The 18,490-nt window shown below is 36.5% G+C and overlaps 2 protein-coding genes and 1 long non-coding RNA gene across 5 annotated transcripts in view; 1 reads left to right on the top strand and 2 right to left on the bottom strand.

Annotated features, from left to right (window-relative positions):
* The window catches only part of LOC126923294 (neuronal acetylcholine receptor subunit alpha-7-like), a 178,420-nt gene extending 175,877 nt beyond the window's left edge, over positions 1-2,543 (bottom strand). Inside the window, exon 1 of one of the 3 annotated variants that reach the window (XM_050736616.1) lies at positions 1,507-2,543. Coding sequence is in view for 2 of the 3 variants with exons in the window: in XM_050736614.1 (XP_050592571.1) it covers positions 1,507-1,552 (46 nt within the window). In the remaining variant the exon portion in view is untranslated. The remainder of the gene's footprint in view (positions 1-1,506) is intronic. The other 2 variants (XM_050736614.1, XM_050736615.1) reach the window with 2 other exon arrangements.
* An 11,398-nt stretch (positions 2,544-13,941) lies between these two features.
* On the top strand, positions 13,942-14,915 carry LOC126923305 (uncharacterized). Its single transcript, XR_007713106.1, has 2 exons — positions 13,942-14,613; positions 14,714-14,915. It is a non-coding gene; the product is annotated as an uncharacterized LOC126923305 (long non-coding RNA).
* A 212-nt stretch (positions 14,916-15,127) lies between these two features.
* On the bottom strand, positions 15,128-16,728 carry LOC126923298 (mitochondrial inner membrane protease ATP23 homolog). The gene is made up of 5 exons (XM_050736620.1): positions 16,401-16,728; positions 15,982-16,027; positions 15,823-15,904; positions 15,530-15,754; positions 15,128-15,389 (listed from the first exon to the last, which is right to left on the bottom strand). Exons 1-5 carry the CDS (start codon positions 16,615-16,617, stop codon positions 15,192-15,194), a joined length of 768 nt encoding a protein of 255 aa, XP_050592577.1. The 5' UTR covers positions 16,618-16,728; the 3' UTR covers positions 15,128-15,191.
* Positions 16,729-18,490: the final 1,762 nt, after the last annotated feature.

The raw sequence follows: 18,490 nt of genomic DNA, 5'->3' as shown, positions 1-18,490 counted from the left end.
GTACACCGGAAAATCCTTTCCTACGCCCACATCGTCATGGTTGTACATAGACAAAGACAGAGATGAAGACAGACGATGAAGGACGACGATCGTTCTCATCGTGGTCCCAATTAATCAAACGTTCCGCAAAATGGAATAAGGAAACGGTCACAAGTCCGGCATCGCGTCAATTAAAATTTACCGCATCGGAAGCTGATTGTTCCACCCCGTCTTCTTCTTTCTCGTTGACAGACGCTTCGAGCTTCGTAGAAGAAATTACCATGGCGAAAAAGAAACCTATCCGTGGAACAGCGTTTGTTCATCAACGAAAATTTAACGAAAATATCCGTCAGATTACGTGCGCAAATATTGAGACAGCTATAATTTCGTTGCGAGTGTGTGTACGTTCTGTCTGCGGGCCGGAATCAGCGTACTAACGAGAGAGTGGCTGCGCGCACGTCACGCAGGAAGCGTCGCCAATGACGTCAGGCTGCCAACACGTTACGTAGCAAAGCAACACCTTCCCTCGGGCTCATTTGAAAATCGTTGCGCGTCTTGAGCACTTGCGACGATAACGAACTCGAAACAGGTCGAACGTTGAACTTGCGTTCGCGCGAATACTCAAGTGATACGTTTGTTTACATGGCATTAAGAGAAAACTTTCGGTAATACGTGGAAATGGTTAACGACGTTCGAATCTAGTCGAAAATTTGACGTCTGATATTTTGAAACTCTAGAGAGAAAAAAATAATTTATTTGCCGCAAACGATTGTCAAAATTTCGAAATACGAATTGCTACTTTTTCGATATTGAGATTGGCCGATGAAATACGTGACATGTCTTTTTAATTGACGTAAAGATCACGACTCGTAAATATTTTTATTGCCTGAACGAAACCTTAAATATCGCGATATAAATCAGTCTTCCGTTTCAATCCTCTGACTGTCATTGAAAATTGGTTAACACAACACTTCGCGCGCACGAATTCGTTTCGATCGGACGTATAAGAACTGCTTTGACAGGCGTCATTATTTGGTGATGAAGATTTATCGTTCCGGCCGCATTTTTGACATTGCCGCAGCTTAAAGAGTTAAAAGATCGCCCCGAATACCGAAACCGCCACCGTGTGGAAATCCCTACGGCGTGACCCATGCAGAGACCCGTCTCGTGCGTTTCGAGAGCATATCGCGCTTCGGAGACAAGAGGGAGAAAAATAAAACGGGCAAGTAGACGAATGCAAAGACAGACAGAAAGAGAGACAGAGACAATAACAGGAAACAGTGAAAGTAAACCGGCAACTAGAAAAAAAAGAATGAAAAGAAAAGAAAAAGAGAACGAAAGAAACACGGTTGAAATTTGTATGGAAAAGCACAACACCTGGTTCCGACCGTTCGCGTCGCGAGAAAAGCGATCGTCTCTAGGACGAGAGCCTAGCAGCACAATGAAAAATGTATTTATATGCCTGTGCCGCGACACAGAGTATCTAAAAGAGAGATAGATCGGTTAGCTAGTATCGCAATAACTCACCCGATGCAGCCAGGGCTATAGCCGCCATGAGAGTCCAACGTCTCATGTTTGCACGATTGAGGAACCGGAGCAGTTCGCTCCTTCCTCGATCACCACCACCTCCGCCACCACCGGCTTCTTCTCCGGCTCCTCCACCTCTTCACTATTCGGTTGTCCTCGCACGTGGCTGCAAACGCGTCGAACAGGAACGGACCAGCTGGATTCCGTAGGCACTGTGAAATTTCTTACGTTTTCGTGCAAACTTTCCACCCGAGCCTGAGGTCTTCAGTCTTCCGAGGGTCCACCTGAATTTACGTGCCTTGAACACGGCAATGGCATCGTTTTCGTTCTATCAGGGGCACGTGACAGCCTCAGTGGACCTGCAGCGTGTCCCTGCGTGTACACCTCGCACGCACTAAGCTTCAGCAGCTCGGTTGTGCCTTGGTGCGGCATCGTTGGGCATCGAGGACATTTCTCTTCTTCTCTTTTATCTACTCTTGCTGTACTCGTACTCTCGGCCCAATTTCACACAACTCTCTATTTTCCCTGTGTGCTCGCGTTTCTAGCTCTCTGCCTCCCACCCTGATATGCGCACGACTTGCTCCGATTCGTATTCCGCTGGATCAGAAACAACAGACCCGCACACGGAATAGCGAGTAGTTGCGAGTATGTACACGAAAATTACTTGCACGGCTCACAGACGCGTCGTCGTCGTCGTCGTCGTCGTCGTCTGTCGGTGAGCCAGCTCATTCGACCGACTTCCGATCCGAGTTATTCCGCGCCGTCCGAACCCCGCCGATTCCCAGAGCGCGTCTGACTGTCAGCACCGTGACGCTACTACTACCACGGTTAACATCCTTCTGATCCGTTCAAGATCGATGGTTATCGCGGATGTTCCACCGTTTCTCCAATGTCCTCAAGTGTCCCCGTCCGTATCTTTTGTCACAGGAATGTCAGATGCGCCCTCGCCGGCGACCAACGCTGGACTGATTCTCATTTGGCTGCAGCGCCGCGCGGTATCGCCGCCTCGGCTCTCTTTGGCGCTAGCGCCCTGTGTAGCCCACCGCCACCGATCCTTTCGTCTCTCTTCAACTGATACCGATCCTCTCGCTTGCGTGTTCCCTCTTTCTTCGATCAGTGCCACTCTCTCTTTCTTCCTTTCCCTTTCCTCTCACCATCGTTCTCGTTCACTCCCGTACGGCCCACATTCGCGCATCGTGGGGTGGCATGGTATACCATGCGGTACAACCCCCTTCCGCCGTTCTCTCGTCAGGGTTTCCCTCTTCGTCCCCCTGCCATAGTGCATGCCAACATCGCCGGAGAAGAGAGAATCGTTACTATGGCGAGATCAATATGATAGGACGGCGCATGCCTCGGTATCCTTATACTTGAACCCTTCGCACTCATCTCACTCGCTCCGCTTCCAACCGCGCGCTACTCGTCCTCCTCTTCGCTCGTCTTTCTCCTTCTCCATCCTTTGGCTTTCCCCTCTAAGCGGACCGCAACTCTCGCACACTCCGTCGTCTCGTCTCTTCCCCTCCCCACACAATCTCCACCAAGTAGAGGAGAACGTAGTGTGCCAGACCGTAGGTGAGCGCGGCGTTGACTTAAGTCGCTTCAGTCAACAGAGAACCGTATGCGGGAGAATACCGTCTTCTCTCTGAGTTCTCTTAACGCCCCGATGCTCTGATTTCTGCTTTGTGCCTATCTCTGTTCCGAGTCTACGTTTCGACTCCTTTCTTCATGCGTGAATCATCGCTTCTTCTCGTACGAGCCAAGAAAGAGCAACGACGAGATCCAGAAATCATTCCATCAAACCTAACCCTTCCATCCGTCTTCCGTTTGCGATCTTGATCCTTGAGATTCGCCACTGGTTCATCCTACCACCACCGCTGCTGTTGCCGTTACTGTTGCTACTGCTGCTGCTGCTGCTGCTCTCTATACCATATCTCTTGTATCGAAATCGTTCTGCGAAACTTGCTGATTGATTGACCGGATTGAATTTCGGTTTTGCTTCTTTGTTTGTATTAGGTTTACAACTTTATTTTTTAGATCACGGGAGCTGGCTAAAGGTTTTCGTATTTATGTCGTAGAATGCCTGGAGATTGCTATTAACCCTCGTTCTAGAATAGCGATTGTTATCATTTTAAAAACCTGTTGTAGTTGACAAGTACAAGACTTTGGGACTAGTTACTTAATTACAGAGTATTCCACAGTAATTTCTATAGTATGTTTTACGTCATAAAGACTATCGATAACACGTATCATGTAAAATATAAAATATACAAATTAAAACGAAATACTTTAAAACTAAATATAAGCAAACTTACAATTAACCTTCGTTTTCTATAATCCGATTTGTAATACCAACTGAGAATTAAAATCAATTTAATCATTATTTACATACAAAATTATAAAATGCTACTTTTCAGTTAAAAACTTTTCTCGTTCGATAATACTAGTTATTTCCTCAAGAATCTCTATTGAAAATGTAAAATAATTTTAATATTACTGAATGCAATTTCACAGTAATATTTAGCGACTTCCATGTGCCATATTTTAATTGTAATATGTAGACATACATATTATATATTTATGAAAAAATGAGAGAAGTAAAAAATTAGCGAACTTTGTTCGATTAAAAAAAGACACAATTTTTCTTCGAAAGGTTCGCTTTGAAAAGATTCGCGCTATAAGGAAGACAGTCGCATCTGTACGACAAATTGCGGCATTTTTGTTATTAATTTTTCAAGCTTTACCATGCTCCAATTTAGTTTCGAGCCACTTTCCTCTCGACCGGACATATTTTATTCTGTCAGTGTTCGAAGCTGCTTTGTATTATTCAATTATTCGTAATGCTTAAATCAATCGGAATTCTTCCAACTAATATCATTAAAATTCCTTAACGTTACAATATTTATACCATAACATTTTTATAAGTAATCTGTCGGCCATTTTAATAATACTTACCTTTACTTAGCTGCCTTACTTTTGCATATCTTTCCACTCTTACAATCGCAATACCTTCGTTACTTCCACTCATACCACGATGCTCCCGTTTTTATAATCTTCTTATTTTTATTCTCGTACTTGTTATTCCAAGCATAATCAGCATATCTTAATTAAATTCGGCCATGTTATCGCTAACGCGAATCCACTTACATTTAGCTGGAACTTCAATATTTCCACGAAACTCGGTTCGAAGTCTGTTAATTGAACTTTGTAAACGCGAGCCCTCGATCTTTGCCTCATTTTATATCATATTTTTACCATTTGTTAGCCGCAAACCGGCATACTTGATTCCATTGTTCCCATTACTGATGCGCTCGCGAGTCAGCCTCGAAAGAATCAGCGGCTCCAGAACCGCTTTGTGGTTAACAGCTTCCGAGTGGCGTGCTTAGCACTTGCCGATACTCCTTAACGCTACGCTGCTCAAACTCCCTTTTGTTCCTTTCCTCTGTCGATCTTTCTACTTCGTTCTACGATTCGTACACGAGTGCAGCTACGTGAGCCTAGTGACCTGTGTTCTTCACAACAGGGATGGCGCTCGATGGACGTGGTTACGTGGGAAATTGAGCATCAATCAACCGAAAGGCGATGATCTCTTACGTACGGAAAATTCAATGTTTCATTCGTCAGAGCTAATCTCGCCATGAAATTAAAATCGAATGTCTTCGTCTTCCAATGATTCTTTCCCGTATGATTAGGTGGAAGGTGATTCTTCGAAAATATTTCTTCGATGCGTTGACGGTAAAAGCGGATACGTATTAGAAAGTATTAAAAGACGATATATTCTAATAAAAATATTGCTGTAATTCTCGGATTTCAACATTTCTTTTTCAGTCATTTTCGTTCGAAGCTTATCGGTAACATAGTCTAAAGTTGTCTACAACTGTTTCTTCGGATTAATTGAATAAATATATTTATCGTTACTGTTAATTTCCGAAATGTGTTTTTCAAGGATTATTCGTGTTCTGGAATATCAGAAAGCAGAAGGTAAAAAAAAAGCAGGACTTTCTGACCTAACACGGTATGTTTCTGAATACATCTCGAATAGAGTATCCTCCTTTTATTGTTCGGATAAAATTTATTCTATTTTTTCCTGCCGATGAAAAATGTGGATAGAGATGGTTTCGTTTTGTTTTAATGCACGACTCGAGCCCTCATTGTTCGCTAACGTCAATACGTGTTTTACGTGGATTTTGAAATTTGCACGAAATATCGATGCGTGCAGCGTACCAAATTTTTAAGAAAAAGAACATCGTTTTATATCTAAGAAATGATAGCATAGCCGTTGATTTTCTTATTTGTTAAAGCTACTTATTCCAACTTTGCTAAATTATACGCGTGTCAGATCCGATAAAATTTTACTAACAATTATACACGTAGATATATAGAATCTGGTTGAAACGTTGAAAATTGAGAACGTCTGGCAATCGGTAATCCTCGTCACTGATATTATTCGTTCGTCGTGTAGAACATAAATGTTATAACGTTTAACTGTAAGCGTTAATAGATATTAATTACGAGATTATTTCATCGTGTGTTCCCTTTTCATCGTATTCAGTGATTTACAAGAACGACGAATATCTCTGTTCTCTAAAATTTGTTCTCTATTTATCCAAAATTAATTATACGATGAAAGACATTGTATGTATTTTCCTTCGGTATACCTTTCTTTGGTTTCCATCGTAATTGATAACGCTCGTTTAATGTTACTTTACCTCATGTCGTGCCACATTATTAAACGAATAAATGTTTGTTTCTTCTGGGGGAAGTCGCACGCTATGGACGATTGTTACCGGAATATTCTCGATATTATCGATTACCTGATACTACCAGCGTCTTCATGCTTGAGACGTTCGAACGGCGTCGTAACAGCACCACAACAGAACGCTAATTAACCTGAATACTGACAGGAGATCGAGGGATGCAAACTAGCGAGCACGGATTTTCCTAATAATCCCCGATCCGAATTGTTTAAACAGAAGATTGAAATTTTCACCGCAAACTTTGCGTTCGAGCATCGAGTAATTTAGCAATCACGCGAATTATTTACTTCCATAAATAATATTCGCTTCCATATATTACGAATAAAATTTTATCAACAAAAGTAAACTCTCGTTCTGTGAAATAAGTTCATCTTTAAGGAAGAATAAGAAGTATAATATATACGCTAATTTCTTGAACGTAATGTCCTAGATTTTTCATAGCTTTTCTACCTTTACATTCAATACGATCTCAGAACAATTTTATGTCCATATTGTTGCACGTTCTTCTAAATATTTGTAAAATCATATGCTATTTCGATAAACCGTTGCATTTATGCGACATCTTGCAATTCAATAATGAACTACGTGCACCCGAGTACAAGATTATCAAATCATTATTATACAGTACCTAAACGTAAATCGTTAATAATTAAAGTTTCGTAGTTCTTCTCTATCTCGTGTATACCATTTCTATGGTAACAATACTGTTGAGGTTTATCTGGGAATAGAATAAAGAGGAAATGCGTAGATAAATATATAACAGAAATATATTTAAGTAAATATACGATAAGTATAAGTACAGTGTATGCCAGTCCAGTTCTGCACGCTGGCAGCGTTACTTTACAATAGAGCTCCGAAGCTATGGGCCTATGGGTATTTATGTAATTAGGAAAACTGGGCCATCTATACGTCACTGCATCATCTGTGCATTAAGGCATGTTCCTAGAAAAGGCTATGTGACTGAAAGGCCTTTCAAATTGATTTAGAGCTAAACAATACTCAATGGCCTCGAGGACTAAGAAAACTAAACACTAGAGAAGATGTAGAGTTTTCCTAGAAGTGAAAATCTCTTCAACAAATACGAATGCATCTCATAGACCAATATCACTACTTCCTGTATTTTCCAAAATACTAGAGAAAATAATATACGATCTTCTAAAACCAACAATAGAGGAAGAAAAATTAATACCAGATCACCAATTTGGATTCAGAAACAAACACTCCGTGAGAACAAATGCACAGGCTTGTCAACGAAATTTTACTAGCAATAGAAAAGAAACAATACTGTACAGCTCTCTTCATGGACATTGAGAAAGCATTTGACAAAGTGAACCATGAAAGCCTCTTACAAACAATCAAAAAACACTTCCCGGAACAAATCCTCCACTTACTCAAATCATGCCTAAGCAACAGAACCTTTGTAGTAAAAATAAAGGATGTATATTGTGAAGTAAAAGACATCAAGGCAGGGGTACCGCAAGGAAGCGTCTTAGGCTCAATATTACACATTATACACAGCCGACATACCAACATCTACCAATAGCAAAATACTGACATTCGCGGACAACACGGCTGTACTAGTCAGGCACACTAATCCAGAAACAGCAGTCACATTACTATGTCACAAAGGTATAACCTAGCAAACGCGAGGATGGTACCCCGCTGGGGGTAGTCACCGACATGATAATCAAACGGTTAAAAAATTCTTCCAAATGTCCAAATTGGACAAATTGAGAATGTAAAGAATTAAATAAAAAAAAGAAACATTACTACAAGAACACATCATAAAAATAGAAAAATGGTTACAAGATAAACAAATAAAAGCAAACCCAAGTAAATGCAACCATATTACATTTACATTAAGGAAACGGAAACCACCAAATATCCAATTGAATGGCACGCATATAACACAAACAAGGCAAGTTAAATACCTAGGACTCCACTTAGCACACAACCTACATGGAAGCAACATATTAAATCAATTATAGACAAAATACGAATAAAAAGAAGACAAATGTACTAGTTAACTAGTCGAAATTCTAAACTCATAGAAAATAGGAAATAAATTAAAAATATACAAAACGATAATAAAACTAATTTGGATGTACGAAATACCACTATGGGGGACAGCAGCAATGAGCCACATAAATAAATTAGAATCGCTACAATCGAAGATACTGAGAACAATAGTCAACACCCCATGGTATGTCAGAAACGAGGATATACGCAAAGACCAACGGTCAAAGAAGAAATCAGCAGGTACGCAGAAAAATACAAGGAAAGAACGACAACACATTCAAACCAGCCGGCTGCCGAAGCGAGCAAAACTCTCATAGGAAGAAGACTAAAAAGAAAACACCACACTGACCTCACTAAAGAAATAAAATAGTCAAACTCGAAGATGGTATCCCGTTGGGGGTAGCCATCCACACGTTATTTAGCAATTAAGTTAGAAAAATTTACCAAATATTCAGCTGGACAAATTGTAAAGTACAAATTAAATAATAATAAAAAAAAAGAAAACAAATACGAATATGAAATTATATTTCTAATAACGATCACGCTGTATAGATCGATTTGTAATAGATTGATAGATCGGTATTTCATATTCCATACGCGCACTTTAGATAGTTAAGATTTAACGAATTTTCGGGAACATGCGATCAGCTACCGTACTTTGAGGCGGAAATGGTATATTGAGAGAAATTGAAGACAACTACAGTTGGAAAGTTGTGCTTGCAGCGCAACTTGGTATTAATGGCCAACAGTTCTGTCGAAGTTGGCCACAATCTCCATGATGTCTTTCAAAAGTTGCAACACCTTCTCGGATTGCGAATCTCTTTTCGGCGAAAATCGCGAAAATCATAAAATACAGTTGTTATAAATCACTGTATCATTAACCCTCTGACACTTGAAACCCTTTTATAAAAATTGTGCTATCACGCGCAGATGCTACACGACTTTTTTCCGGTAAAATAGATCGTTTTAATAGGTTCGACGTTTATTCGATAGTTTCAATAGCTTTACACGAGATGTACAAGCAACGATAAGCTTTAATTTTAGTCATCCGCTCGCTATATACGCATACGTAGATACACGAAATGATCATTTACCAAAAGAAATCATTGGCTAAGTGCGTGACAAGCAAACACCTTTCTCGTTAGTTCGCTATAAATCAGAGTGACTTTCAATCGGCTGGACAGTTTCATTAAAAACACTCTAAACCAGGTCATCGATGAACTTCGACACCTAAGTTTGCCGCTTTGCCTTTCAACTTCCTACCGAGTGTCACGTGCAGGACGTAGCACTTAAAAGTGAACGCTATATGTGTGCCAGCCTTTTATTTTACATAGTTTCTCTGAAAAAAACGTTTGACACGGTGAATTCAGGTCGACCCTCTGTAATTTGACAGCATCCGGCCTAAAAGGCTTTGCAACGTCTTCGATGATCCGTTTTCGCCGGTGTTAAATCACGAAAGACGTGGCTTCTTCATAACATTGCTAGAGACCTTCATATTTAGGTGAAACGCGAGAAATTTTCTACGATACCAAAGGATTTACTCAAAGGATTTCGTGAAAGCTCCAAAATTCCTTACTTTCGATTCTTCGCCTTTCGTACTATCCCCTCGCGTTCGCCATTAAAATTACAACTTCTGCTAGCTGGTTTTCACATAAAAATACGAAAATATCACAGAACTTGTAGATTTTTACGATTGTTCGGCAACAAATACCTTATTTTAAATAACTCGACTAAAGTTTTAAGTCTCGTAAGATTTCAAAAAACGTTCAACCGAATATCTATATCGCAGCGATCTTCCCGACATAGAATAAAGTAGCAGCCATATCTACTCAGAGTTTTATAACTCATACTCATAAATCAAACTCGTGCGTTATCACACCCTTGTCTCTCTGGCTTTCAAAGATCACATCCGTGTCTATATTTTTCTGATACACGCGGGACATATGAATTTTTAGTAGAAAAAGGATCCTTCCTTTTTCTCCCAGTACTTGTTCCTTATCTTCTTCATAACACAATTCTTGGTATTATGGATATTAATAAATATAAGAACATATTTCTGTCCATTTTTAATATATGTTCGTATATTTGAAAATTTACACTTGCCAGTTCTGTATACCGAAATTGTTAAAGTACATGGAGTACTTGTTATATTAAAGTAAAGACAACAGAAAATAAAGATTAGTTAAAATGCAACTATACTAATATTAAGTTAATAATTTATAATTGCCAATTATTAATAACAGTAAAAACGTACGTGACACAGAGCAACTTTTCAACGAGTAACTTTCATTTCGTAATAGTGAAATGTGGAACATTTCTCGAGTCAAGAAAAGCGTATTCCTTCCCCTTGTTATTTTGTGTTATCAGGTTGACAGAGCACGTGCACCGAGTTTCGGAAACTCGGTTGGATGTCGCCAAAGCATTGCAGGGCTTCGCAATAGGCAGGAATTTTCTACTATCAGGACGATGGAGCGTAGAAGTCAAGGAATGAAGGAGAGACGTGTTCTTTAGCATTCGACGAGCACATTTATCAGAAAAAGTCAGTCGGCAAGAAACGGCCGTTCGTATTTGTACTGTACACGTGAAGCAACGACGCGCTACTCAGGTCGCTGGTTGTAGATGACGAATGAACTGAAATACATGACTCTCGCGAGCGGATTGCAGAAAAAGTTAGCACGAGGACGTTAATAACAGATCATTTTCACGCGAAAACTTTAATCGCTTGATTTAAGGTTCGAGGATTTATCAACGTTGAGTGAAATTTACGACGTATACGAAGTGTGTGTCGCTTCTGTGCCGCATAGGTGCGTCAAGAAAATCTCACGATAGTCACGACTTAATACGTAACATTCATGTTTCCGTTTAAAATCTTCAGATTTTTCACCTAGATCAATATATATCAATATTTTATATTCACAGAGCTTGATCTTTTCTATAAAACTCGATCTTTTCAACTATTAAAACAAACTAGATTCACAAGTTTTCCGTTTGATTTTCACTTTGTCTTTTCACGAAATAATTTATTCGGTTCCTTCACAGATCGGAGTAACGCACGTATGTTTCGATGAATTATTGAAAATGCAATTTTCAGTCCGCGCCCTGACACGTGACAATTCGCAGAGAATTGAAAAAGATCGCCAGGTTATGGGAAGTAAAGGCGTATTTCTTTTAAACGCGGCAAAAAAGTAGCAGGTCGAGCGAAACGAAGTAATATGGTAGCACTTCGTGCCTCTACGATGGCGATGTTACACGGGCAATCGGAGAAAAGAGATACCCGAACGATTTATCATGTCCCACATGGTCTGTGTCGTACATTTTCTCCCTTCTTCTTCTTCTTCTTACCTCGGCCGATGCTATCTTTCGTTTTAAAGGGCCATATCGAACGCTTCGAAGCAGAAAATTCCACGTGAATTCCGGTCAAAATAAAACAAAGGTAACAATATATAATAATAATCGTTTTAAAGAAAAAGTATAAAACAACAGATGAGCTATGTATGGCAATTAGAGTAAAATAACAAAATCCGGAGGAGTGGGTATTCTCAGAGATAGCAGTTTCGTGAAACTTAAGATAATTTAAGGATAAATTTATAGACTATCTCTCTCTCTCTCTCTCTCTCTCTCTCTCTCTCTCTCTCTCTCTCTCTCTCTCTCTCTCTTTCTGTCTCTAACGCTATATGTGTTTCAGAATCTATGCACCTATATCTCTTAAATTCCACTTTATTTCTTATTTCTTTAACATTCTACTCTATTTCCTGATAATAGACTATTTGTAACAATTATCAATTTCGAATCAAAGTGTTAAATGGAAATCAAATGATAATCCTTTGTCCTCGTAGGGAAATTTCATCGATATTCGTATAAATAAAATAAAAGCTGTTACGAGAGGAGATACTAAATCCTTTTTAATGCAACGTAGCAGATAATTATTCAAAATTACGATCGATATAAAAAGTCAAAAAAGAAAAATTCACCTTACGTGGAAATATTAAATTACAAAGTATAATCTACAAGTTTACAGCTGACGACGCAATATATTCTTTTAACGAACATCTATAAGTTATTTCTTCGTGTTTCTCGACTCATATTTAACACGTGTTCTACTGACTAATTGAATGCTTTCTCTGTTATACCCGGTGATCTCGACAGCCCAATTAACTTGAATAGCCTCGCGAGTCCTTTTTAATGAATGGAAACGAAAAATAAAGAGACTTTATATTTTCCGATCTTTTACTTTTGTATAATAATTTATTAGTGCAAAAATTATCTCATAATAGAAAATAAACATTGATTATTGTACTATCATTTCGTAGAGTTTCCACGTTGATTAAAATTTTACAAAGAATATTTTGAATCTAGTAATTCAATATAGAATATAGAATATAGAATAGTATAGCGAAAATTAAGAACGAACATAATTGAAATATATGTTCAACTAATAAAAATAGTCGACTCGAAATAAAATGTGTTGTTAAAAAAAAATTGAAAGATTGTTATCTTATTAAATCTACTGCAGTACTCATACATCAACCAGTGTTTGCTGTAATTATTTTTTTCCTGCAGAAACGCATTCGTTTCCATCTGCTATGGTAATCCATTTACTTCTCCATGAAACCAATCTATTTTGAAATTAAAAGACAAAATTATCAGTACAAAAGCGAAATAAATTTTCAGAAAATACAATTTTGCTCTTTTTGCAAGTCTTCGTAAGCGGATATTAATTTATAATAATATTCCACATTTATAGCTGGAAATATTTTCAAGTGATGTAAAGATGTATTATGTTATTCAGTTAACAAGGATCCTATATCTATCAAAAGATATAACTAAAATTAGATAAATAAATATACATAAGAAGCTACAAAGATTTTATTTACTAGAATTCCTAAAAATTAACACCGAGATAGGGAAACAGGAACGTCGAATAGAATATTCAGAATCTAGGAAAATCGTCAAATATCTTTTAGAAGCAATTAAACTTTCCCAATTTGAGGGAAAAATTCGCGCAGAAACTTTTCTTCAAGCGCACATTCTAAACTCTGGGCTTGGCAAGCGTTTATGATATCTGTAATTACTGCCTGTTGAATGGGAGCAACAAAAACTCAACCTTCTGTGCAGCTCATTCTTGCCTATCAAATTCCTTATTCTATTAATATTTTATCGATACTCTAGAAACATTTTATATTTTCAATGAAAATCTATTAGGAAAAAAGAATTTTTATTATTTTTCGTAGTATCTTCGATATTGAAATTCAATGATGTGACGTATTTATTTTCTGCAATGTAATTTCGGTTTTGAAAAATGAAATTCTTCTCCGTAAAGTAGGAAGCAAATACCACTTTGCGATCGTGTACACTTGTTCCTGATTGATCGGTACTATTGCCCTTGTCTAACACGATATATGTAGAATATATATGCATACATATATATCCATTTTTATTACACAATATTTCGCTCTTTGTACCACACGCGATATACGTCTATCCTTGTCTCACATTATTGTGCTTATAGTTTCATACACAGTATATGTCTATTTTTGTCACGCACTATCGTGTTGCTTGTCTGTGGACAAATCATGTGCTGCCATCTATTGGATACAAAAGTAACAGTAATTTAGAGTATATACGGATAGATAGCAGTACATAATTACCGGCAGAGTACGTTGTGTTATCGGCCTACTGACGCCTTGTTGTTTTACCGACATAAGCAATTTTTTATCTCTCGCTTCTTCGTATATGACACCCAAGATCCAGGTATACGAACGCAAGCTCCGTTGTCAATCTTAATATCAACATCCATCAAGAAGAAGCTGCATCTTCACGTAGACCAGCATCTGACGTACAGCGATGAGGAGGGTATAAAAGGATCTGTATTACTAGGCCTGACTCATTCTTTCATTGCGAAACCTCGTATGTGTCGCTATTTTCATTGCGTTGTCAATTCTTAGGGTTACCATTGTTAATATATCGTACAGCATATAAGATTTGTAATAATCATATCAGTTTTGGATTCTTTATTATTGAATATAAGGATTTTAATATAAGTTTTTGTTAATAGTTGAAGATACTATTCAGACGACGAAGTAGAGATAAATAGAAATTATAAATTTAGTGCTCGTAAATTTGAGTTGCAAAGAGGACCACCTCGTAACTCTCGAATGACAGAAGTGAGGAGATCCGCACGCTGTGGAAACAAATATGTACCTTAGTTTTAGTTATTACTAATAGCCCAATGTCGAAGACGCATTACATCGATCGTAAGAGTCAGTTGCGGAAACCTGAACTGTGGGAGAGCCACCCAGAATAACTGAGGACACTCATATCGTCACACCCGTCGTAGGTAGGTAGATACATCGTAGGTAGGCTAAAAGTAGAATCACTCCAGACAACTGTTACATCAGAAATTTACACCGTCTTCTGCTATCTCCTGGAAACTACAGTCCATCGATGCACACCCGAGTCTCCCCGACCTCAAGGATTTCTGCATACACGATCCGGCAAACGACATAAATCTTCGGCATCGCCAAGCTATATTTCACGGCTATTATGGCGTGAATATATAGGCTCTATGCTACGTTTTTCGATAAAATAATGGTTAAATTGATCAAATAAATAAATTTTTACCCTAAAGTCTCGATTCAAGGATGTTTTTGTCTTCGAAAACTTCTCGCATAAAATTATCAACAAAAGTCATACTTTTCTTGCTTCATGTGGAAATCATCGAGATTATCATTAAAAGGTTAAATGTATATACAGAATAAATATGCAATTAAATACACTATCATAATGAGAATAATAAGAATGATAATAATTATTTTCATAGGCGAGTATTAAAATGATATAACAAAATCATATTATTTCTTAGTAAGTACTATTTTGAGGTACATAACTTGAGAGCACTTCTATAAAAAATATATTTTATTCTGAATATCCATAATATGGCCCCTCATAGTACGCTTTCTCCATATCCATTGAATTTCGTCGAAGTCGTCTTCCAATGGGTTCTAAATCATTATAACACTTGGTAAAAACTCGCATCACAGCGTCCATTGCTTCCTCCTTTGATATATTTCTTATAGCAATTAGTGACCTAACAGCCTTGTCCATAACACAGTCCTAAAGCAAAAATATAACTATAATAACAACTGTATAATATGATTATAATATATTCTATAATATAAAATGGGATGAATATATTTTAATTGCATGAAGGGGAATATTTTGTACAATATGTACAATATATGTACAATACTTACCTGATGTGCCTTTTTAATATGAAAAGGTGAAGCAGTTCCTCGATACCATGCACCAAGAAAACTACAATGACATTGATTAGCTGCTCTTATTTCCGTACAAGCTAAATGATCTATATTGTTCAGATCAAGTTTGTTACGGCAATAATCAAACATATGTATCATCTCATGACTTAAAGTACTTTGAACTCGATTTCTGCTCCTAGCAGTGTTTTGGCAAATTATAATCTAAAAAATATGAAATATTTTATATTACTTATATATTGATACATATGCAGATTTTTAATAATATTTACCTGATTTGTGTCAGGATCATAACCACCAGTAACTGTATTATCACATACTTCACATGAAATATGACGACCAAGATCAACTTCACTGAAATTATCTATCACTTATTTACTTCTTAGAATACAACAGAATAAGAAAGTACATAAAATCTAAATATTACTTACCATCCTGAACTTTTTAATGCTGCTAACATTAGTTTCACTAAAGAACCTAAAATATATATAATTTATTACTTACATAATTCTTTGATTAATATATAGCATATACTGTATAATATAAGAGATATAAACATATATATATATATATATTAATATTTGTTTATACAAGCAAAATTATAATATTAAATATGAGTTTTCCAATTTTACTTCAGAGAAATTTTTTCATAATGACAGTTTTTAATTTAAGAAAAATATGTAGCAAATTCTGTTTTTCTTTGTAATATGAATATTTGTTTATTTTTAATGTCAAAATAATATTCCTGTTGAGCACAGTTGACACTTGAAAAATATTATAACCATATAGTAAATCCAAAGTAGAACAAACTTATTAAAAAGATGTTTAGAAATAGATAGAAGAATCTTACTCTTTTTTACACAGTTATAAACATTAATTTCACAGTTTATCTTCTCGTAATTTTTCCTTTTTTCATTAAAAGTAATTACATCAAACCAAGTACGGGATTGGTTTTCGCCACTTTGATTTTTTCTGCCCGGATAAAGATCAGAATATTCTATTTCTTCAATATTACTACGTTTCTCAGAATCTGATTGTTTTTCATTTTTTTCATTTTTGACAGTCATTATTTGAAAATATTAGTCTATGTTATTGCTTTAAAGAGCACTAGTTGCAAAAACAATCGAAATATAGGTTATGATACGGTATTACGTCATAGAACCTAGGACTAACACGTGCACATGAACAAATACAGTGTTACGAACATACACCGGAGATGAGTAGGGTAATCGCCGGAGAGCATTGGAGAAATTCAACCAAAAGTACGAAATTGGCTAAAATCAGATGTTTAGAAAATGTGCAGCGGAAGCGCGACACCATACTAGAATAGTTTTAAGTTATTAGATCATTATACAGAAAATTAAGAACTCATTGTAAAATTGTACTATTATTGCAAATTTATGAATTGAATTAAATGAAACAACCTAATTTTGCAAATGGACGTCTAACCATATAAAATCTTTTCAATATCCACGATTCACAAATCTTTTCCAATTTTCATAATTTTAAAGAATAAGTTACAAAAAGAGACAAAGGATTTTGAGAAAATTGGTAAGTATTGATAAGTATTAAGAGAATAAAATATCATGAGAGGTATTCGAAACTTTTTGTAATTCTTGGAAACGACGATAAATCTTTCTCTGAGAAAATTAAAAATTAGTATAGGTGGTGGCACAATTTTGCCGATCCTTGAAAATGATGTTATATTTCAGGAATTTTTCGAAGTTGAAATTTTTGGTTTAGCGATAAATTATTTATCAGAATCTCGATTTTGTATCAAAAGAATATAATCTTACAAGATGTGGCATTATTTCGATAATTCTTGGAATTTGACATCATTTCTCTGAATTTTCGAAAGTTATTTCGTGGTCTTTTTTATACAATTCGCCTTTAAATTTCGCGTATTCTTAACTAATTCCCAATTTTTATTTTTTGATTTTTTGTAAGATTTTGTAGATTTGTATAGTGAAAAGGATAGATAACAATATTGTAAAATGCTATTACTCTGATTCATTGAAATTCTTCCTACATACATGTTATATAATTATTTTATAATAAATAGTCTCAGTTTTTATCGTATTGTATAATCATTTCCAAGAAGATCATTGCTGTTAGTTCCTTTTGGTATCCTGATTGTTGCTTCTATAATCAATACAAAAAAAGCAATTTATTTCCAATGTTTAATTAAACTTTTAAATAGTGTTTGTTTTTTCACTCTTACCTTACGCTGATCACCGCTAGTGTGAATGCACATTTCTCTTCATGCTGTGCATACGCACGTTTCTCTCATCAAAAGCCTCGGAAAATAAATTTGCGTATAGTTCGCTGCTAAAGACCCTCATTCTCAATGCACATTTCTTGGTTGACTTTGTTAATATTGCATCGGCAATCTCCCTACTCATCTGTGTATATACTATACTCCTCGTCAAAAAGATAACCCAAGTGTGCTATCTTTAACTTCTCAATGACGCGTGTAAAGTTTTTCGTCCGTAACGTATAATATCAAAACATTATGAGCTTAGAATATTCGGTTCGTTGAAAATAATTAAAAATATTATGAGATTTAGTGTGTAACAAAAAAATTGTTTTATTTTAAGAACGAAATGATAACATATATACAATGTGAAAATAATAATCAACATAAATTGTAATTAACAATAATTACTTGTTAAACATATATACTTATTTAATAATGAGTACATCTCCCTTTATTTTCTATTACTTCTATTATACGATTTGGTATCGATTTATATAGTTTCTGGATATAATTTTGACTTAACGTATCCTATTCGCGTACAATTGCATTTTTTAATTCTTGTACGTGTTGATACTGCTTTTCATTCGTGTATACATCGTGAATAAGTTCTGCCCAGCAATTTTCAATAATATTAAGGTCCCGGGAGCGTGCAGGCCACGGCAAAATAGATATATTATTTTCAT

This window comes from Bombus affinis, chromosome 13 (assembly GCF_024516045.1).
Source record: "Bombus affinis isolate iyBomAffi1 chromosome 13, iyBomAffi1.2, whole genome shotgun sequence".
NCBI lineage: Eukaryota > Metazoa > Arthropoda > Insecta > Hymenoptera > Apidae > Bombus > Bombus affinis.
Note: the sequence above shows the minus strand (reverse complement) of the source record. Positions and strands in the feature narration are given on the sequence as shown.